At 40.1% G+C, this 23,593-nt stretch overlaps 1 protein-coding gene across 1 annotated transcript in view; it reads right to left on the bottom strand.

The window, feature by feature from the left end:
* Positions 1-23,593, bottom strand: part of micu2 (mitochondrial calcium uptake 2) — a 428,019-nt gene that overhangs the window by 16,591 nt on the left and 387,835 nt on the right. The window contains exon 9 of the mRNA XM_063054190.1: positions 20,152-20,240. Coding sequence (XP_062910260.1) covers positions 20,152-20,240 — 89 coding nt within the window. The remainder of the gene's footprint in view (positions 1-20,151; positions 20,241-23,593) is intronic.

Below are 23,593 nucleotides of genomic sequence, written 5' to 3' on the forward strand. Positions count from 1 at the left end.
AGGATAGAAGAAGTGCAATCATATGATGTCATAGAAAACCAGAGAGACTAATCAAAAAGGCTACTGGGAAAATGACCTGTAAAGAGTGAAACAGGAAGTTACAAAGTGAGTTGTCTTTGTGAAATGAAGAAACTGAGGGGAAGATGTGATTGTTGGTGGGATTATGTGAAGTATGTTGGGGTGGAAGTTAAGAACCAGGGGAACCCTATCTTTGTTCTGTCCCTGTGAAGAAGGGGTTAGAGCAGATCTGCATGAAATGGAAGAAATGCAGTTGAGAGCTCCATCTGCCATTGTAGAGGGGTCACCATGTTTCAGAAAGGAAAGGACATTTCAGAGGCACCAGTATGTAAGGTCTTCTCAATGGAACAAATGTGATGTAAATAAAGATACTGAGAAAATGGAATGGTGTCCTTACAGGAGGCAGGGTGAGGGGATGCATAGTCAGGTATCTGTGACAGTCTCTGGACTTTTAAAAGATGTTAGTGACCAGTCTATCTCCTGAAGTGGTATCAACACGATCCAAAAAATGGGAAATGTTAGAGATGTAGAGGCGGGTGGATATTGACACTAAAAGTAATAAAATTTGAATTCTATTGGATACAGGATGTGACATCAATACAATATCAACATTTGCAGAAGTGGTCCCAAATAAGCCTGAAACAAGGACTGCTCCTTTATCAAATGAAATGACATATCTCATCAGCCATGCAAGTTCCCATATAGCTACAACTTCACCTGGAGAAAGTGGGTGAAATTGAAGGAGAAGTTGAGCACAAGGACAATTGAATGAATATGTTGGTGGAGAGGAATTGACTGGCCTTAAGTTTGAGGAAGAAACAGAGTTTTCAGACCTTCCTGATATGGGATTTTGGAGCAAAGGGACTGAATAACCATGCTGAAATTCGAGCTAGTTGTGAACAGAGAATTGCAAATTGTCACAACGGTGGAGAGTTTCAGAATTGTTACAGATGTAAGTGGGAACGATTTGGACCGGGGTACAGGATTGAGTCAAGGTAGAAGGAGCAAGCTCAATAGGTCAAGAATAGGCTGAAACTGGGGCAGTCCGGTTCGTGAATCTTCAGTAGGAAGAATTACAGGCCAGAAATATGTCTCCCAGACTTTGTAACAGTAGCGACACACTACTCAAAGGGAGTCAACTGCCTCTTCAATGGCTACATCATTTCATCCCGTTATAGATATTCCCCTTGTACACCCCTTGTCTCCCCCCAACTTCTCTGCTGCTTAAACCAGTTTGATTTCTTTCAAGAGGGCAAACAGATGTGTGTGAACCCTTGCCAAGTGGCAGGGCATGACAGAGTACCTAGTAAGATCTCTGAAAACATGTACCAACCAACTGGCAGGGGCATTCAAAGACAATTTCAATCTCTCATTGCTACGGTCAGAAGTTCCCACCTGCTTCAAAAGGGCAACTATACCAGTGCCCAGGGAGAACAACGTGAGCTGCCTTAATGACTATTGTCCAGTAGCACTTAAATCTACAGTGATGAAATGCTTTGAGAAGTTGGTCATGGCTAGAATCAACACTTGTCTCAGGAAGGACCTGGACCTACTGTAATTTGCCTATCGCCAGAATAGATCTACAGCAGATGTGGTCACAATGGCTCTCCACGAGGGCTTGGATCAGTTGGACAATGCAAATACATATGTCAGGATGCTGTTTATCAATTTAGCATTTAACACGATTAATCCTATAGTCCTGAGCAAAAAGCCTTTGTACCTCCCTCTGCAAATGGATCCTCAACTTCCTAACTGGCAGATCACAATCTGTGTGGATTGGAAATAACATCTCCATCTCAATGACAATCAACACAGGGATGTGTGCTTAGCCCACTGCTCTTTGCTGATGATACAACCATTGTTGCCAGAATTTCAGATGGTGATAAAAGAGTGTACAGGAGCGAGATGTACCAATCACAAACGAGAAAATCTGCAGATGCTGGAAATCCAAGCAACACACACAAAATGGTGGAAGAACTCAGCAGGCCAGGCAGCATCTTTGAAAAAAAGTACAGTCGATGTTTCAGGCCGACACCCTTCGGCATGTGTGTGTTGCAAGGTAAACCAGTTAGCTGAGTGGTATCGCAGCAATAACCTTGCACTCAACATCAGCAAGACCAAAGAGCAGAATGTGGACTTCATAAAGGGTAAGATGAAGGAACACAAACCAATCCTCACAGAGGGATCAGAGGTGGAGAGAGTGGGCAATTTCAAGTTCCTGGGTGTCAGCATCTCTGAGGACTTAGCCTGAATGCAACATATTGATGCAGCTATAAAGAAGGCACGACAATGGCTATGTTTCATTACGAGTTTGAGTTACGTCACCAAAAGCACTTGCAAATTTCTACAGATGTACCATGGAGAGCATTCTAAGTGGTTGCATCACTGTCTGGTACAGAGGAGCTACTGCACAGGATCAAAGTAAGCTGCAAAGAGTTGTAAGATCAGTCAGCTCCATGATGGGCATTATCCGCTGTAGTATCCAAGACACCTTCAAGGAGTGGTGCCTTAGGAAGGCGGGGTCCATCATTAAGGACCCCCACCACCCAAGACATATCCTTGTCTCATTGCTACTGTCAGGAAGAAAGTACAGAAGCCAAAGGCACACACTCAGTGATTCAGGAACAGCTTCTTCCGCTCTGCCATCCCATTTTTAAATGGACATTGAACCTGATTCTGATTTCTCTCTTTCTCGGTCCTTATGAAAGGTTTTTATTCTGAAACATTTTCTGATTTCTTCTTCTATAGATAGTGCTTGACTGGCTTTTTTTTTCGAGTATTGCTGTTTTTATTTCAGATTCCAGCATCTGCAGTTTTATTGTTTGTTCATGAGTAATGTAGAAACTTGGACAAATAACCTGAAAATGTGATATTTAGAAAATTTAAATGAAATAATCACATAAATTGCTAATTCAAAAACACGTTGTATCAGTGATTGTGACTATAAAACTACCAAACCCTTGTAACTAGGGATGGGTACTGAATGCTAACCTTGTCAGCAATGCCTTCATAACTGTAAAGTGTCTTTACCAGGCCCATTACTTTCTTTCATTCATACAGCACACTGTTGAGTATATTTCATCATTGAATATATGCAATACAAAATGTTTTCATTTGACTATATGGATGCTTTATTTATGGGCTTGATTGTTATGTATACATTCACTGTCTTCCTTAAGGGTACAACTAAGCCTTTTGTGTTAGGGTTAAGAAGCTTAGTAGAGGCAGTAAGTTTCATTATAAACAGAAACAATGTCAACACTGAAAATTATTACGTATCTTTAGAAAGGAAAAGATAGTTTCTGATAAACACAGGTACTGAAAGCATATAAAATATATGCAAAAGCAAGAGCAGACAGCAGGGCTAGTAAAGAAACCAGAGTTTCTGGGAGGAACACTTATTCTAAAAAATACAGAAAATGCTGGGGAAAAATTCAGTAGATCAGCAGTATCTGTGGAAAAAGAAACAGTTAATACTTCAGGTGAAAGATGCTTAATCAGATCAAAGAGGGAGATAGCAATTTGGTCTTATTTCTTAAGGTGCTGAAAAGTCTACAGGTTAATTTTTTTCGCTCTTCCTCAATTCTCATTTCAATCTGAAAAATTATCTGTTTCTCTTTCCATAGGTGATGCATGACCCAAGTTTTTCCAGCATTTCCATTTGTTTTTAATTTCAGATTTCCAGCATCATTTGGATCTTTATTTTCCCTTGATTTGTTCAGTTCACATTATTCACAAATTGGTTTGTTTTATTCCCAGGTAAATAGTGTATAACCTATTTACATATCCAAGAGAATGAAAATTGCAGGAAATCTATTACTGGTTCCAGACTGGGCTGCAAAGATAATAGGCAATAAGCTGTGAACTGTATAATTTATTAATTTCTATTGAGTCTCCAATTCCAATTTGTCCTCCTTTACTTGATTTGGAGAAACCTGCAGGTCATACATAGTCAATAACCATGTTTTAGGAAGGGATAGTTAATTGTGTGGGGCAATTTGTCAATTATGTTGTATGCAATGACAGTGTTCAATGGTGAGCTCAGTTTGCAAAATTTCTTAAAAGCTGTGTTAAGACATTGTTTAGATTGGACTGAGACAGAGTATCACAATGAAGCTACAACAACATTTTTATCCCATTTTTCCAAAGTATCCCAAGTTTGAAAAATGAACACTTTCCTATTTCCCATGCTGATTTAATGGCATCAAGTTGGAACCAAACAGTTTTACCTATAGAATGCACACACAGTACAGAGTGTGGTTTCCCTGCCTGTCTCAAACAGGGCATGGTGAGGTTATGGGGAGAGATAATCATGTAGAGTGGTAGTGAGGGGCTAAAAGTGGCTCAGTGCTGTGACAAAACAAGACTTCCTATGACCCGATGAAATATCATATGCAAAAGTATCTAACAATCTTTTTCCAGTTAGTGCTTACAATAATCTTTGTTACAAATTGATATGTTTCATTTAAAGAATTGTTAGTATAGATGTGTTCTGTCCAGTTTGATCATTTTTGATTGATTATATTGATGAAGATGACAAGAGGTTACTGTGTGGAGGTATTTATGGAAAATATGGATTTGTAAGTTTAACTGTGCAAGTGATTAATCCACTTCTTTGCTGTCAGCTTCAGGGTGCAATATTGCAGACTGCTCATGAATCTGTTGCAAAATCAAGTCAGTTGAATTAATAAACAAAATTATAATGCCAATCAATAGTGAAGATCAGAATTGTTAACCTTCAACTAAACTTCATAAAAATAAGTGACATTCGGACATTTGAAATAGTTGTTCAATAAGGCAGATTATGCACAAAAATCAATAGCAAATTGAATGCAGTTAAAAGCATCATCGTTATACTTCTGAGGCATGCCAATTATGTGATTTGCATTTTTTCATTTCACCAGGTGTGCTTTGGAATGTAGAGGACATAAAGCTAAGCACATTCATGCCACTTCAAACATCATAGAATGCTTTCCAACAAAAGGGCACAAGTAGATTTTATTGGCTTTGTAGCTTCGTTAATGAGAATTGCAGCTGGTATATACAGTGGATAAGAGTACCCGAGGTCAAGCCACTCCTAACAGTGTGATACATATCAATACTACTTAAATAGTAGATCCTACCTTTAAAATATGTTTAAAAGTTAGAAGGGAAGAAATACATTAATTGCAAGTAATAAAATATATAATTATTTGGAGCAGTAGGCACAGTATGAAAAGATGGAAAATAATATCGAAGAAATTATTGGCTTTGAAAAAGATTACAGGACAATTTTTTTATGGTCAGTTTACTTGAGGAAATGATGAAGAGATTGGGCTTCTCAGAAAAGATGGCTGAGAAGTTCTAATACAGGTCTCTCAACATAATGCAAGGTTTTAGTATAATAGATACTAGAGAATGTTACTACTTGAGAGGAAGAACATAACTAGATGTCATCAATATAGTCATCAAGAAATCCAAAATGGAATTGAGAGATCACTACTGCAGAGATTAGTGGAGTTAAATAGTATGTGTATATTCCGGGAGACTCATGCATGAGGAAAAGTACCAAAAGTACCACTGTAACATACATCAAAGTTGCTGGTGAACGCAGCAGGCCAGGCAGCATCTATAGGAAGAGGCGCAGTCGACGTTTCAGGCCGAGACCCTTCGTCAGGACTAACTGAAGGAAGAGTGAGTAAGGGATTTGAAAGCTGGAGGGGGAGGGGGAGATGCAAAATGATAGGAGAAGACAGGAGGGGGAGGGATGGAGCCGAGAGCTAGACAGGTGATAGGCAGAAGGGGATACGAGAGGATCATGGGACAGGAGGTCCGGGAAGAAAGACGGGGGGGGGTGACCCAGAGGATGGGCAAGAGGTATATTCAGAGGGACAGAGGGAGAAAAAGGAGAGTGAGAGAAAGAATGTGTGCATTAAAAAGAGTAACAGATGGGGTACGAGGGGGAGGTGGGGCCTAGCGGAAGTTAGAGAAGTCAATGTTCATGCCATCAGGTTGGAGGCTACCCAGACGGAATATAAGGTGTTGTTCCTCCAACCTGAGTGTGGCTTCATCTTTACAGTAGAGGAGGCCGTGGATAGACATGTCAGAATGGGAATGGGATGTGGAATTAAAATGTGTGGCCACTGGGAGATCCTGCTTTCTCTGGCGGACAGAGCGTAGATGTTCAGCAAAGCGGTCTCCCAGTCTGCGTCGGGTCTCACCAATATATAAAAGGCCACATCGGGAGCACCGGACACAGTATATCACCCCAGTCGACTCACAGGTGAAGTGATGCCTCACCTGGAAGGACTGTTTGGGGCCCTGAATGGTGGTAAGGGAGGAAGTGTAAGGGCATGTGTAGCACTTGTTCCGCTTACACGGATAAGTGCCAGGAGGGAGATCAGTGGGGTGGGATGGGGGGGACGAATGGACAAGGGAGTTGTGTAGGGAGCGATCCCTGCGGAATGCAGAGAGAGGTGGGGAGGGAAAGATATGCTTAGTGGTGGGATCCCGTTGGAGGTGGCGGAAGTTACGGAGAATAATATGTTGGACCCGGAGGCTGGTGGGGTGGTAGGTGAGGACCAGGGGAACCCTATTCCTAGTGGGGTGGTGGGAGGATGGAGTGAGAGCAGATGTACGTGAAATGGGGGAGATGCGTTTAAGAGCAGAGTTGATAGTGGAGGAAGGGAAGCCCCTTTCTTTAAAAAATGAAGACATCTCCCTCGTCCTAGAATGAAAAGCCTCATCCTGAGAGCAGATGCGGCGGAGACGGAGGAATTGCGAGAAGGGGATGGCGTTTTTGCAAGAGACAGGGTGAGAAGAGGAATAGTCCAGATAGTTGTGAGAGTCAGTAGGCTTATAGTAGACATCAGTGGATAAGCTGTCTCCAGAGACAGAGACAGAAAGATCTAGAAAGGGGAGGGAGGTGTCAGAAATGGACCAGGTAAACTTGAGGGCAGGGTGAAAGTTGGAGGCAAAGTTAATAAAGTTAACGAGTTCTGCATGCGTGCAGGAAGCAGCGCCAATGCAGTCGTCGATGTAGCGAAGGAAAAGTGGGGGACAGATACCAGAATAGGCACGGAACATAGATTGTTCCACAAACCCAACAAAAAGGCAGGCATAGCTAGGACCCATACGGGTGCCCATAGCTATACCTTTAGTTTGGAGGAAATGGGAGGAGCAAAAGGAGAAATTATTAAGAGTAAGGACCAATTCTGCTAGACGGAGCAGAGTGGTGGTAGAGGGGAACTGATTAGGTCTGGAATCCAAAAAGAAGCGTAGAGCTTTGAGACCTTCCTGATGGGGGATGGAAGTATATAGGGACTGGACATCCAAGGTGAAAATAAAGCGGTGGGGGCCAGGGAACTTAAAATCATCGAAAAGTTTAAGAGCGTGAGAAGTGTCACGAACATAGGTCGGAAGGGATTGAACAAGGGGTGATAAAACAGTGTCGAGGTATGCAGAAACGAGTTCGGTGGGGCAGGAGCAAGCTGAGACAATAGGTCGGCCAGGACAGGCAGGTTTGTGGATCTTGGGTAGGAGGTAGAAACGGGAAGTGCGGGGTGTGGGAACTATAAGGTTGGTAGCAGTGGATGGGAGATCCCCTGAGCGGATAAAGTCGCTGATAGTGTGGGAGACAATGGCCTGGTGCTCCTTAGTGGGGTCACGATCGAGGGGTAAATAAGAGGAGGTATCCGCGAGTTGTCGCTGTGCCTCGGCAAGGTAGAGGTCAGTACGCCAGACTACAACAGCACCCCCCTTATCAGCGCGTTTAATAATAATGTTAGGATTAGTGCGGAGGGAGCGGAGAGCAGAGCGTTCCGAAGGAGTGAGGTTGGAATGGGGACAAGGTGCGGTGAAGTCGAGACGGTTGATGTCCCGTCGGCAGTTGGCAATAAAGAGATCCAGAGCAGGCAGAAGACCAGAGCGGGGTGTCCATGAAGAAGAGGAGGGATGAAGACGGGAGAAGGGGTCATCGGTGGGGGTGGAAGAGTCCTTGCCGAAGAAGTAGGCTCGGAGACGGTATATTCTACATCTTCAATTATCAACATGATTGGACAGGCAAATTGTACTCCAAATTTTAAATTCTATTTCACATATTCTCCCCCCTCACCCCTATTTCTCTGTTATTATCACTTATCATATTTTTCTGTTCAGATCCTCTGACTCTCCAATTTGCTACCAGTGCCTATGCCATTCCTAAATCTTCCTATCCTTTTGATGTTATCCATTCCTTGATTCCCTGCAAGATAAGCCTACAACTTCCTTCAGTACTAATCTTTTGACCTCCTTTGGGGCTATCGCAGCATTCATTACTGAATCCTTACAGGCACTAGTGGAGCTGCAGCCACACAGCTAGAATCAGTGCTGTCTCTATGCAATTTTCACTGACTTCACTGTACATGATATTGTGGAGACCAAACACAGTATTTGTGGAATTTTCAATCAGTCCATAATCATGACCGTGAGGTATCAATTACCTATCACATTCATTGTCTATCCCATTCACTTTGACTTCTTACATGGTTTCAATGAAGCCTAAGGAAAAACATATATCTTCTGACTAGCCTTCTTTAGGTATTGCCCAATTTAACAATTTCAGATAATAAGCTTTCACATTTTTAACAATTCAGTTTATTATCTTCTGATAATTTCAGGCAAGTTTTTGGTTTACATCTTCTCCTTTCATCTTCACCACCCACCCACATCCTATTCTACCACTTCCCATTTAATCATAAATGCTGTGTACTACGCAGCTACTCAGATTTGATAGGAAGTTCTCATCACAGAGATTTACTAAGTACAACTTATTGTGACAAATAACCACCAATTTAAAAAAAAAGCTCTATCACTTTTGGATACACTGGTGTATATTCCCAGAGGTAGGGAAGATTTTTTTAACGTTATGCCAAAGGAAGGTGCTCACATTTCTAACAATGCACAGCACAGTAAGGTGCTAGAATGTGTGGTTGAATTGCCCTGGCTAGAAATTAGGTTTCAGTGAATGCCTGGAAAGAGTCCAGTCTATGATAGTTATCAGTGCCCAGTTTTCAACTGTCATGAAATAATCCCTTGGCTTGATTGTAAAAGCATGAGGCAGATACACTAGAGGGAAGGGTATGTTATGCAGTGCCTTGATAGATTGAGAAGGAATAAAATTCCATGCTGCAGATGTAAGACCCATAAGACACGAGCAGCATTTGGCCATTTGGCCCATTGCATCTGCTCTGCCATTAGATCATGGCTGTTTTATTTTCTCTCTCAACCCTGTTCTCCTGTCTTCTCCCTGTAACCTTTGATACCCTTACAAATAAAGAACATATCAACCTCCATTTTAAATACACCCAGTGACTTGGCCTCCACAGCTGTCCGTGGCAATGAATTCCACAGATTCACCACCCCCTGGCTAAAGAAATTCCTCCTCCTTTCTGTTCTAAAGGGACGTTCTTGTATTCTGAGGCTGTGCCCTCTGGTCCTAGACACCCCACTATAGGAAACATCCCCTCCACATTCACTCTATCTTGGCCTTTCAATATTCGATAGGTTTCAATGAGATCCCCTCTCATTCTTCTAAACTCCAGTGAGTACAAGCCCAGAGCCATCAAATGCTCCTTATACATTAATACTTCCAATCATTTCTTGTAAACCTCGTGTGGATCTTTTCCAATTATAGCACATCTTTCCTTTGATATAGGGCTCAAAACTGCTTACAGAAGTCCAAAATCTTACCACCCAGTGAAGTCATGCTAGTCATCTAATAATTTTCCATTTTTTGCCCCCCCCCCACCCAGCCTACTTAAAGAGCAGAGTGACATTTGTGATTTTCTAGTCCTCTGACTCTAGTGATTCTTGAGGCATCACTACAAAGGCAATGCAGTGATTAGCTAACACAATTACTGCAGCAGCAACTCAAATTCTGTTCCGCTGCTATTTGCAAGGAATATGTACATTCTGCCCGTGACAGTGTAAGTTTCTTTCTGGTGCTCCAATTTCCTCCCACATTCCGAAGGCATATGTGTTAGGGTTAGTAAGTTGTGGTACCAAAGTCATGGCAATGCTTGTGGACTGCCCCCAGCACATACTTGGACACTGTTGCTCGTCCATTCAAATACACATTTAACTGTATGTTTCGATATACATCATCCAGGCTTTATCTTTAATGCCTCAACAATCTCTTCAACTACCTCCCTCCTAAATTGGTGGTGTAGTTCTTCCAGTTCAGGTGACTTATCCACCCTCAGAATTTTCAGCTTCCAAAGCACCTCCTTCTCAGTAATAACAACTACACTTACTTCTGCCCCTGCCTCTCTCGTATTTCTGGCATGTTGCTGGTATCTTCCACAGTGAAGACTGATGGAAAATACCTATTCTGTTTGTCTGCCATTACTACTTCTCCAGGGACATTTTCCAGTAATCTGATATCCATTCTTGCTTCTCTTTTAATCTTTATATATCTGAGGAAACTTGATATTGAAACTTGACTGAATAAATTTAGACACTGACTGTTAAATTATCTATGAAAGATAATGACGTGTATAGCAATGGTACCACCAAGCATCACTTGTGATAAACAATGGGGCACATATGAAATATGGAAGCTCAAACATCAAGCAGCTGTCAGGTTATTAGCTGAATAACCCATGGTGGCGAGGGAAGAATTTCTCATGTCTTTCTCTCAGACATATAATAAATTAGACAGACATGGTGTTAAGTTTATTAAAAGCATCATACTGATAAGATTGTAGCATTGTGCTTCTCATTTCATAGTACAGGTTGAGTACTCTCATCTGAAATGTTTCCAATTTTGGAATATATAATGAGATAGCTTGGGATTACCATCACATACAACTCTGAATTTTTGTGCTAGCAGTAGACAGTCTTTGCCTTACACTTGTTCATCACAAATATGTACGATATAAGTTTTACATAAGGTATAAAAACCATCAGTATCATAGACTTCAACACGAGAAAATCTGCAGATGCTGGAAATTCAAGCAACACATACAAAATGCTGGTGAACGCAGCAGGCCAGGCAGCATCTATAGGAAGAAGTACAGTCGACATTTTGGGTCGAGATCCTTCGTCAGGACTAATAGAAAAAAGATAGTAAGAGATTTGAAAGTGGGAGGGGGAGGGGGAGACCCAAAATGATAGGTGAAGACAGGAGGGGGAGGGATGAAGCCAAGAACTGGACAGGTGATTGGCAAAAGGGATACAAGGCTGGGGAAGGAGGAGTATCATGGGGTGGAAGGCCTTGGAAGAAAGAAAGGAGGAGGGAAGCACCACAGGAAGATGGAGAATAGGTAAAGAGTTATTCTAAGAGGGAAAGAGAGAAAATAAATAAATAAATAGGGATGGGGTAAGAAGGATTTACAGTCGACGTTTCGGGTTGAGACCCTTCGTCAGGACTAACGGAAAAAAGAGATAGTATCATAGACTTGTTCTGGTGCTAGATTTTTGTGATCAATAGACAATTAAAAAAATTGACACCGTGCTATTTCTTAAATTTCTGCAACCATCCTGCCGAATATCAACAATCACCTTCAATTTTCAGTTTGTTGTGATAGATCGTCATGATCAGCATACCGTTAAGCGGCATATGTTTACTCCGACACTAACAATACACAACTGAGAACTTCACTTTTTATTTTATGCAATGTTTTTGTAATTTTCATTAACTTCTGTTCATTATAGATGTAAAGTCACCTCTCTGAGCTGTCTGTGGTGCACAGAGACCTGTGCATCGCTTGGGAAACTTTCCAGCATCTTGTCGAATTTTCCATTTACTATGTCACGTCAGCACTAAAAAATTGGATTTCAGTGGTTTTTGGAGTTGGGAATTTTGGATAAGGGGTACTCAGCCTGTATTAGAATAACATTGCAAAGCTATTGGCAGTAACAATTATGCTAATACCTCCAGCATCAGGGAGAACTGCAGAGAAGGTGGTTCCTCCCTCAGCAATGCCAACTGGCAACCACTAACAGCTATTTTTATAAACTACTGGCAATCTTCAGAGAGTATTTAGTCCACCCATACAAACCAACAATGCAGCTTTTGTATAAAACCCTTTTCCCAGTCTAAGTCAAAAGACTGACTGAAAATTAATTAAACAAGTATCCATGTCCAAACTTGTACACGTGCAGTTTCTTTCTGTTGTGCTAATACTCTGCAGTTTGCCTTGCAAAATAAACATGGTAAATTCCAGAACAGACTGCTTTTATTTGATCTGGTTCTATTCGTTTAATGTGAACATGACTGAAGTATGAACAGATATTACACAACAATATTAACCTCTCTTCTGCGTTAAGTTTTCTGCCAGCTCTTGGAAATATTTAATAAGGAAGTCTTTTCCGTGAATATTTCTGAATTGATAATAACAGATGAAAGCTACAGGGATGTAAGGATATTACAGACCCATATCTTTGTGAGTTTTATGAGCTGCTGTTACATCTCAAGCGATAACTAAACGTGGTTGTCTGGACACCTGCCACAGACCCTGACTGCCTGACCTCAAAACGCTAAAGCTGTAGAATACTGATTAACAAAAACAGAGACTTCTATCTGAAAAATGTGGATTTTTTTGTTTGTCATTTACTCTGAGAGTGTATTATTGGCACTTTTGTTTCTGAAGGAAGTTATATTAAAAAGTACAGAACAAGGAAATTATTTGCATCAAAAAGTATGCATACAATCCCTATAAAAAGTATTCAGCCCCTTCCCTTGGAAGTTTTCATGTTTATTGTTTTACAACATTGAATCACAGTGGATCTAATTTGGCTTTTTTTGACACAGATCGACAGAAAAGACTCTTTCGTGCCAAAGTGAAAACAGATCTCTACAAATTGGTCTCAATTAATTACAAATATAAAATACAAACTAATAGATTGCATAAGTATTCACCTACTTCAAGTCAATATTTAGTAGGTGCACCTTTGGCAGTAATACAGCCTTGAGTCTGTGTGAATTGGTCTCTATCAGCTTTGCATATCTGAACACTGCAATTTTTCCCCATTCTTCTTTACAAAACCGCTCAAGCTCTGTCAGATTGCACGGGGATTGTGAGTGAACAGCCCTTTTCAAGTCCAGCCACAAATTCTAAAATGGATTGAGGTCTGGACTCTGACTTCATCTCTGCAGGACATTAACTTTGTTGTTTTTGGAAAACAAATCTTGCTGGAAAACATATCTTCTCCTCAAGTGGCAGTTCTCTTGCAGACTGCATCAGGTTTTCCTCCAGGATTTCCCTGTATTTTGCTGCATTCATTTTACCCTCCACTTTTACAAGCCTTATAGGGCCTGTTGCAGTGAAGCATCCCCACAGCATGATGCAGCCACCACCTTGCTTCATAGTAGAGATGGTGTGTTTTTGATGATGTGGCCGAAAAGCTCAAATTTGGTTTCATCAGACTATAGAACCTTCTTCCAGCTGACTTCAGAGTCTTCCATGTGCCTTCTAGCAAACTCTAGCTGAGATTTCATGCGAGTTCTTTTAAAAAGTGGCTTTCTCTTTGCCACTCTCCCAAAATGCTGGGGCTGGTGAAGAACCCAGTCAACAGTTGTATGTGTAGTGTCCCCCAGCTCAGCCACTGAAGCTTGTAACTCCTCCAGAGTTGTCATAGGTCTCTTGGTGGCCTCCCTCACTGGTCCCCTTCTTGCACAGTTACTCAGTTTTTCAGGACGGCCTGGTGTAGGCAGATTTACAACTGTGCCATATTCTTTCCATTTCTTGATGATGATTTAACTACACTCCAAGTGATATTCAGTGACCTGGAAATATTCTTGTATCCATGTCCTGAGTTGTGCTTTTCAATAACCTTTGCATGGAGTTGCCTGGAGTGTTCTTCTGTCTTCATGGTCTAGTTTTTACCAGGATATTTACTCACCAGAAGTTGGACCTTCTAGATACAGAAGTATTTTGATAATAATCAATTGAAACACCTTGCCTGCACACAGGTGATTTCCATTTAACTAATTATGTTAATAATTAGTGAATACTTTTTATAGGCATCAAAAAATAGGTAATTGACACAGTAAGTTTCTAACTCATTAAAACAATTTGCAATTCCAGTGTTTTTTTTTAATATACAGAGAATGTACCAAGAAGCATGGGTTTCTCACAACTATATATCTATCTCAGACTGGCTTAGAAATAAATGCAGTATAACATTCCCTTAGACTCTGTATCATTAAACAAACCTGATCACTGAGGAAAGTCCAATAAATTGTGTTTAAAATTGGATACAGAGGTCCAAAATATGGTGAAGAATACAACCAGCAGATGGTGGTAGAAGCTTTTCAAAGGCATTTACTAAAGGAAACTTAAATCCACATGATCAACAAATAGCAGTAACAGCCATGTGTGTGAAAGATAGTATTTACTTTGTGCTGTTGATAAATAAAACACACATTATTGACTTTGAGCTGGCTATATCTTTTCCCACAGAAAACAATCATTATTGCAAATTATTTTATGGACAAACTGCAGTAGGTACTTTTGAAAGATTACACATTTCTTATATTGAGTCCCTCCTTCAAATCGATCAAGAAAATGTAAAGAAAATAGTCAATAAATAAACTAGTGGACCTAACCATTAAATGGGTGTGAGTTGAAAGTAGTGTACTTGCAACATATAAGTTATTCCAAAAGGATTAACCTAGCTGTTTTGCCCTTTGAGGAAACTCAATTAATGCAAATAGTTCATGTGACATAGTTAACATTAGTGAACACCATAGTTAACATTAGTTACAAGTGGCAGAAAGGAATTGTGCTTTAGTAACAGAATAATTCCTGCCATCCTGTTTCTCCCTCACTCATTCATCAACCAGTTTAGCTGATAACTTATATAAACTGCCTTGTGAAGGCCGCCAAGTTGTAAAGCCAGTTTAAAATACAGTTGCCTGGAAAAGAGCCCAGAGTTTAACGATGAGCAAAATTGGTTAACCCTGCATATACTTTTAAAGAATTTCAAAGTAGTCTGGAAATTTTATTGTTTTGTCTATATTAAATTCCAGCAAATCCTGACATAAAGCATGAAGAAATATATTCACTCAAATACTTACTAGAAACAAATGTAAACAGAAAATATAATTCGTCATGTCTCAGTGAAAATTTCAAATGGTAGCGTTCTTGCCGTTTGAAAAATTTAATACACTAAATTGGAACTGATTCATAGCGAATAAGTCTACGATTAGAATCCTAACAGTTTGTGATACAGGGGCACTTTATCCAGAACTAATGCATTAATAGGCATTCAAGGATATACTTTGTCGGCACATTTTGTAAGGCAGTATTGAAGGTTTTGTAAACAGGGTATTTATAAGAGCTTTGGAACCAATCATCAGAATATTCAGCTGGATTTGGTTGGATTAAAACTGATGCAGAACAACTGGATCCAAAAGGCGAGGTTTAAATTCATTGCCCCAGGCTTCAAACTTCCCAGCTTAAGTTTCTTAGTTCTAAGGTAATTTTTCACCACTGGCGGGATGATTGTTGATAATATCTGGATAAACTTTTAATAGACAATGGCTAAAAATGAAATGCTATCACCAATTCTTAATTTACAGCTGTTTAATTTCTAAGCCAGTCTCATTTTGTTTGGATACAAAATTCTTGCTTATTTTGTATTGACCACAGGTCTGATTAAATATTAAGATTTAGGCTGTACATGATAAATATGCAATTTCACTTGTTAAAACTTTGATGTAACCTTAAAATAAATAAACATTTAAAACACAACTAAAAGCAAAACCCCTGCAAAAGAAAAGTGCTTGTTGTGGAGAGAAAAACAACTTCAAAGCAGCATATCAAATCGCAAATTTTGTACTGTAAGGGGCAAAATTACCTGTACATTAAGCAACAAAGCTGAACTGTAATCAATTCTACTTTTTCTATGGCCAATAAATTCTGTATTTATTTTTGAGGTGGATGCACCATTGGCATATGGATAATTGTTTAACTGTCTCAGAATTTCTTGACCCAGTGATGTGGGAACCTCTCTTACATTCACGCTCTTCATTGGATCTTGCTGTGGCCATACAGACTGTTATTTTGCCTATGTTACATCAGTTCCTGCACTTGTGAAGTACATAATTGTCTTTGAGGTCCTGACATTACACAGTGCTACATAAGTGACCCCTTTTCTTCTGTCAAACTTTCCATTAGGATTCAAAAATCAAAAGAATTCTAACCTGCTCACCAACAAAATGCAGTGTACCTGAGAAAAGCTTTGGGTGCCTAGCTGCTGCCCGCCATGAGAATTTTGTCTGTTCATGCACGTTTGCACATTTTTAAATTATTAGTGGGAAATGCTGGTTTTAACTCCACATGTGTTAGGAATATGATACACAATGGGGAGCAATAGTTTATGGGAATATGTCATGAGTTTAGTCTGTAACTCATTCACGCCTATGGCAGCCGAGTCATTAAGCCCATCATCACTTTCTGCTTTATGTTCCTGTAAATCACACTTCTCACTAGGCATCCCATATATAATTAAAAGTACGGCTTGACTTAAGTCATTATCTGTGCAATTTGATGTAAATGTTGCATCCCTCAGCTTCCTAAACAAACAAAATAAGCTCTGTCTGGTTAGCAGAATTACTTTGCAATCATGTTTTAATACAACTTTTCATTAATTTTTGTTATGAGGGCTTGTAGGTTATTCAACTAAGGCTGGATAGAAACTATGCCTGACTAGTCTTTAACAGATGTTGACACACGCATTTCCTGGCAGGTGAACAATCGAACGTTAAGGTGTACTAATTGGTTACCCCTACCCTTCCTCCTCCTATCCCAGTCTGGAGGTGCTCATATCAATCAGTTGTGTCCTCACTGTTGCTCAGTCATCTATTTCTGTTTAATAAACCATATCCATTTTGTTACCAATTCTGAATCCATCCAGTCCAAGTATGTTTTTGAATTGGGAAAACAAAATTGCATGCTCTCTTTGTAGCTTCTCATGTATAGCAAGTATATCTAATTAGTAGCTAATTCATGGTGAGGAAGGTGCCAGTTTCAGTTCCAGTCTGTCCTGAGTTAAACTATACTCCGCCTGGCAGTAAGAAAGGTGATCGTATTGACATGAAAATTTCCAATTTATGGAGCAGGGAAGCTCAATCTTTGTTTTACTTCTTAATTATTGAATGCCTCCGGTAAACATGTGTCTGGATATTGTATTAAGTAAAAATAACTCATCTCGGCTGTGAGGTCTTTATAGTGGCTAATCCTGTGACATCCATCGCTAAAGTTCTTTAATGAATATGGTTATTTGAAGAGGCTCTTAGCGTTGTCACTGACCCCTCCCATCCATCCAAAAATCTCTTTGACCCCCCTACCATCAGGAAAGAGGTACTGTAGCATTAGGACAAGAACTGCTAGGATGGGAAACAGCTTCTTCCCTCAGGCCATAAAACTACTGACCTCCCTGCCACCACATACAGCAAATTCTCATCATACAGTCTCTTCACGTATGATGCACCAGTAGCATTATACTGTTTCCTTTTAACTTGTATATGCCCCTTATTATTTGTTTGTGGTAATATTTCTTCATGTGTTATGTGTGTGAGTTATATGTACTGTGTTATACACATTGTCTGGAGGAATGTTGTTTCGTTTGGCGGTGTATATGTGTACAGTTGAATGACAATAAACGGAACCTGAACTTTAAAATTGTTTCCCCAGCAAGGAGCTAAGGTCCCCAAGAGAAAAGAAAAATAAATGGTGAGACAAATTTAGTTTTGTTGGATGAGAGAAAAGGGAAATGGACAAATAATATCAGAAACATTAATTTGACAGTTTTGGACTGCCACATAAATGCAATTAATGATGGTATAATAAAGATACATAGTTGTTCTGTGGAGATTTCTCCAACCAAGCATTTAGTCAAAAGAGAATTTAAAGCATAAATTTTCTGCCATTCAGTCAAAACTTTTTAATGACACCAACATTTTAAATTCTTCCCATTTATTCCTTCTAATTTTCTCTGAGTTGATTTAATTTTCTTTTAAATCTAGCTCTACTCAGATAGCAAAATATGCCCAAAGTGAAAAAGAAAACCTACATATTCCTTTGAAGAAATTTTGTTTTCCACCCTTTACAAAAATCCTTCCAGATCTGGTAAAATTATCATTAGATCACTTCTTGATTAGATGATTAGTGTTCACTAGAGGGTTGTTTCTGCTTTATGTCATGTAGAAAGCTGGTATACTAGAAAGCTTTTACTTCTTTTTTAAACACTATGTCTGAGTGAAAGACAGAAGCCTGGATTCCTGACTGAACACTCTTGCCAAGAAGCAGCACTGACAGAAAGTGATGGAAATCCAGGTCTGTGGTCATCTGTTCAATTCCACATAGTCTCTATATGCACTTTTCCCCAGAATGGATAGTAATGCTCAGAAATCAACTGGTCTAACAGTTTTATTTATATCCAATCAGTTGCCACTTTATTAGGTACAGGAGTATACCTCAGAAGCTGGCCATAGGACTGGAACCCAGTGTGGTCTGCTGCTGTAGCCTATCCACTTCAAGGTTTGACGTGTTGTGCATAGTTACTTGAGTTAGTGTCACCTTCCTATCAACCTGAACCAGTCTGGCCATTCTCCTCTGACCTCTCTCATTAAAAAGGTGCTTTTGCCCACGGAACTGCTGCTCTCTGGATGGTTTTTCTTGTTTTATGCACCAATTCTGTAAACTCTAGAGACTGTTGTACATGAAAATCCCAGGAGACCAGCAGTTTCTGAGATACTCAAACCACCCTGTCTGGCACCAACAAGCATTCCACAGTCAGAATCACTTAATCACATTTCTTCCCTATTCTGATTCTTGGCTGAATAACAACTGAACCTCTTGACCATATCTGCATGCTTGTATACATTGAGTTGCTGCCATTTGATTGGCTGATGAGATATTTGCATTAATGAGTAGGTGTACCTAATAAAGCAACCACTGAGTGGATTATCTAAATAGTAAAAAAAATGTTCCTGATAATATTTCTTTTCATAACTACATTAAAAATAATTAAGAATCAAATAAAAAAATCACGTTAAGTATTTTGACAAACTTAAAGCAAGTATTTTCAAAACAAGCTTTACACGTCATCTTTCAAATGAATCTCAATACTCTCCATTTGCAAAGGTCTCAAATAGAATCTAAAGAGATAACCTCTACACTGTTGAAATAAACATAATTAATACTCTTAGGAAAGCTTTTAAAATATTTAACTTATATGTTTTGCTTCTAATGACAATTCTCTAAGCTTTGCCTTCAGTCAAAACTTGCTCTTCTATAGTGTTTGCACCTCCAGGCTAAACTGAAGAGAAATTTAGAAAGATGGTAATACAATTGGAGTTTAATAATCCTGCCCAGTCTTCTTACTGAATCTTCTGTCATTTTGAATCTATATCATCTCGCTGGCATAAAACAAAACAATCTTGTTGTAAAATATCACTTCTTTCTTTCTAACAATTAGACATGTCCATATGGTTCATCAGTCACCTCCTTTCAAAACACACAGGCACTTTGATCAATGGCCAACAATGATTTCCTATGTGTGGTAAAGTGTTTTGAAGAAAGATCAGATAAAAATCACATTTTTTTTCCATTAAGAACTAGAAAGATGATTTGGTTGATTTACCAACAAATACCATTTAGGTGAAAAGTGATATCTGAACCAAGGTAGAAACCATGCTGACCCTTTTATCTTCTAAATAAATGTGCAAAGCCAGATTTACTGGCATGTAACAAACTTTTAAGCAGCTTTTATGGAGTGATCAAGAGCACATACCTTAACCATAAAGACAATGTATAACTCCCTCATTGTACTCAAACAGCTACCAATGTTGAAAAATTATCTGCAATAGACCATAAAAACAGGACCTAGAGCTCTTAACAGTCAGATGTGGGAGTACAAGTTCAATTAGGGCTTTCTGTCTCTGTGGTAGGCAGCGATTTCTTACTCACAAAGATTTAGAAAACATGTTAAAACAGCTGTCGTGCCACATTTATACTGTGACCTAATTGCTCAAATTGTTGTGAAATGCCACATTGTTCATGTTTTGTATTTTAAGATTAGAGGGTGCAAGGTTTATGAAACTTTGTATTGAAGGTCAGTGTTCTCCTAGAATATAGCTAATAAATAGAGTGGCTGAGAACTTACCTATAAAAGTCTTTATACTGAAGCTTAAGGTTTCCTTCTTTCCCAAAGAAGTGCACCAACAACGTTGTGTTCATTTCTTTGTTAATTTCCTATAGCAAAGACAGAAACAGGTAACTGACCAGCTTGAATGCAGTGCTCCCAGAAATTCAAAATGGTTAAATACTATGGATGCATTGATGCACCTGACAATCAAAATAGAACATTTTGAATAGTGACACTGAATATAGTTCACAGACTCACACGCACACACACACTTTATATATTTTATAAAACATATTTTACATACTGTATTTATACACAGTAAAACTCCCTTAGTCTAGTACACACAGAACTTGGGTGCTGTTGGATGATTAGCTGTTCTGCACTATCAGATTGTATTTAAAAGTCCAATACACTTTTAAAAAGGATGTTATATAACAGAGCAATAAACTTTCTGCTGAACATGTTAAGTTTCGAAGGAGTGCGGGAAATAGAACCAGAAACTGCAGCATGCAGAGCTAGAGCTTGTCAGACTTTTGGCCCTGATGAGTAAGAAGGGAACGCAGTAATTATGACCCCAGCGAATGGAAGGCAGCACAGGAACCAGGGCTTAATTACTGAAAGAAGCATAGGACCCAGGGTCCAAGTGATGAAACGATGGGCAGTAACCAGTACCACAGAATGTTAGAGAGCTCAGGAATCAATGTGTGATGTGCAACATACCAAACCATTGATATTTCCAAATAGTGAGATAGCAGATTATCAACATCTTATTGTACCTCTATTTTCATTGAAACATTTTTGCAAGAGCAATATCCATGGTACAGTTCATAATATTTTGGTCAAATATTGAATGACATCTGCCATCATAAATTATCACGGATTATATTCTGGTCAAATTATTTACTTACTTTCATTTTGCCACAATCAAATCAGATCAGCTAAATTTTTAATGATTAAAAGCAAGTCAAAACTCAATCTGCAACCACAAATTGAATAGAAGTGATTAAATTGCCCCTTTAAAGTTTACAAATCCCTTGTCTCAAATGATCAATTTTAAAACTATTTATTAAAATGCTTAGCTGATGAAAAAAAACTTTACAATTTGCTTTGTATAAGCAAATAACATTCACTTTTTTAATAAATTATTCCATATATTTCAGGATGTTGTACAGGTTTCCCCTGCCATCCGAAGGTAGACACAACCAGCAATTGCCTCTGATCTGGGCCGACATTTACGTGTCGGGCGGCACCTAATTAATTAGTTTGTTTACTTCAGCTTTTTTCTTAAAGATGCGCTGGGTACGTCCTGGCTACCGCTGCATTCTCCGCGGATCGGTATCGGTCTGCGGCCCGGGGGTTGGGGTGGTGGGACACTGGGGTGTCATCTCATCGTCGTCTGTTTCCATCAGGGCAGGCAGGTCACCTTCTTCACGTTCAGTTCCTGGACTACTTCACTTTCGGTCCGTTCGCTACTGCATTCGGTTTTGATTGTTATCTTTTGCTCTTCCAATCACATCAGCTCTCCAACTATTGGTTCTTGGTCATGGGATGCCAAAACCTCTTCAACATCATCTTCGTCAACTTTCACAAGCCAAACTCGCTTTGTCCTTACTTTGTTCACCATGATCGAAATGCTTAATTATGTCTAGTTTTACGCTAAGTGTAACACCCTTACGAGCTCTTTTAGGCTTTTATGATACTGTAGAACTCATCTTGCAAACGGCTGCTCACAGGCACATGTTTAAGCAATGCCGGCTAGAATGCCATTCTGGGGGAGGAGCTTGGCTGCTCGGGGCGCGTGCTGCCTTTTATTGCGTGCTGCTTTTTGCGCGTGCTGCCTTTTTTTGTAACAGTGAAAACACCTTCTGTTAGTGAAAACAGGTAACTAATGTAGGTCTTTCATAACAGCCAGGTTTTGTAAAGCGAACATTCGAAAAGCGGGGGACACCTGTATAGCAAAATTCTGGATCTAAATGAAAAAATCTCGTGCATTTTTCATCAAAGTTCCCCAATATTATAAAAACAAATACCCAATAAAGGAAATGTACATAACTGTAGTAGTATTTACTCTGAACATTTCTAGGCTACAGATTATATTCAAAACACCAGACTGAATCTTGCTGGTAAATGTCAGTGGTTTAGTGCAAGTGTTCCCAAACACTAACGTCTTCAATTAACTAAACACTGAAATGACAAATCTGTCAGTTCACTCAGCTGCTTGACTACATCCAGCACACAGACTGGAGCGCGTCTGCTGCCCATGCCACCACAGACTCTCAGATTAACATTGACTTATATACCAACTCTGTCCTTGAGCACATCAACAAGTGTGTAGATAGAGTGACATCACAAAAACAAATAAATGTTTTCCCCAATCAGAAACCATGGATGAACAGAGAGGTTTGCTCCTGCTCAAAGCCAGAGATTCAGCCTTTAGGTTTGGAGACCGGGAGGCTTACAGCTCAGCCAGGGCCAACCTGAGGAGGGGAATCTCTCAAGCTAAACACACATACAAACAGAGGAGCATTTCAACTTCTCGGACCCCCGGCACATTACTGTGCCCCCTTCCAGCTGTTTCCCTCCCTGATGAGCTCAATTACTTCTACACTCGCTTTGACTGATGGAACAAGGAGGTCACCCGCAAAGCGGATCTCCCACCTGGTGAACTGCCTCTCTCACTTTCCACCTCCGCTGATTGCACCACCCTGAGCAGGGTGAATGTATGGAAGGCAGCTGGTCCGGATGGAATACCTGGCCGTGTGCTCGGAGTCTGTGTAGGGCAGTTGGCCGGGGTCTTCATGGACATTTTCAATCTATTCCTGGCCCAGGCAGTTGTCCCCACAAGTTTCAATGTGCCAATGCCAAAGCATTCTACTGCCATGGGCCTGAATGACTTCCCAGTTGCACTCATCCCCATCATTGCAAAGTGCTTTGAGAGACTGGTTCTATCACATCTGAAATCCTGTCTGCCCACTACCCTGGACCTCCATCAATTTGCCTATTGCACCAACAGGTCTACAGAGGACGCCATCTCCACGGCACTTCATTCTGCCCTGACCCACCTGGACAGCCCCAACTCTTACGTCAGAATGCTGCTCACTGACTTTAGTTCAGTATTCAAATCTGTGATCCCCTCCAAGCTGATTGCCAAACTTCGCCAGCTTGGTATCAGCTCATCCCTCTGCAATTGGACCTTGGACTTTCTGACTAACAGATCCTAATCTGTTAAATTAGACAACCTCTCCTCCATTCTCACCCTGAATACCAGTGTGCCACAAGGCTGTGTGCTGAGCCCTCTTCTGTACTCCATTTTCACCTATGACTGTGTTCCTGTACAAGGTTCTAACTCCATAATTAAATTCGCAGATGACACCATGAGGCTTGGCCTGATCAGAAGGGATAACGAGACAGCCTGGCCACGTGGTGTGCCAATAACAACCTGGCCCTTAACACCCAGAAG

This window comes from Mobula hypostoma, chromosome 7 (genome assembly GCF_963921235.1).
Source record: "Mobula hypostoma chromosome 7, sMobHyp1.1, whole genome shotgun sequence".
Classification (NCBI taxonomy): domain Eukaryota; kingdom Metazoa; phylum Chordata; class Chondrichthyes; order Myliobatiformes; family Myliobatidae; genus Mobula; species Mobula hypostoma.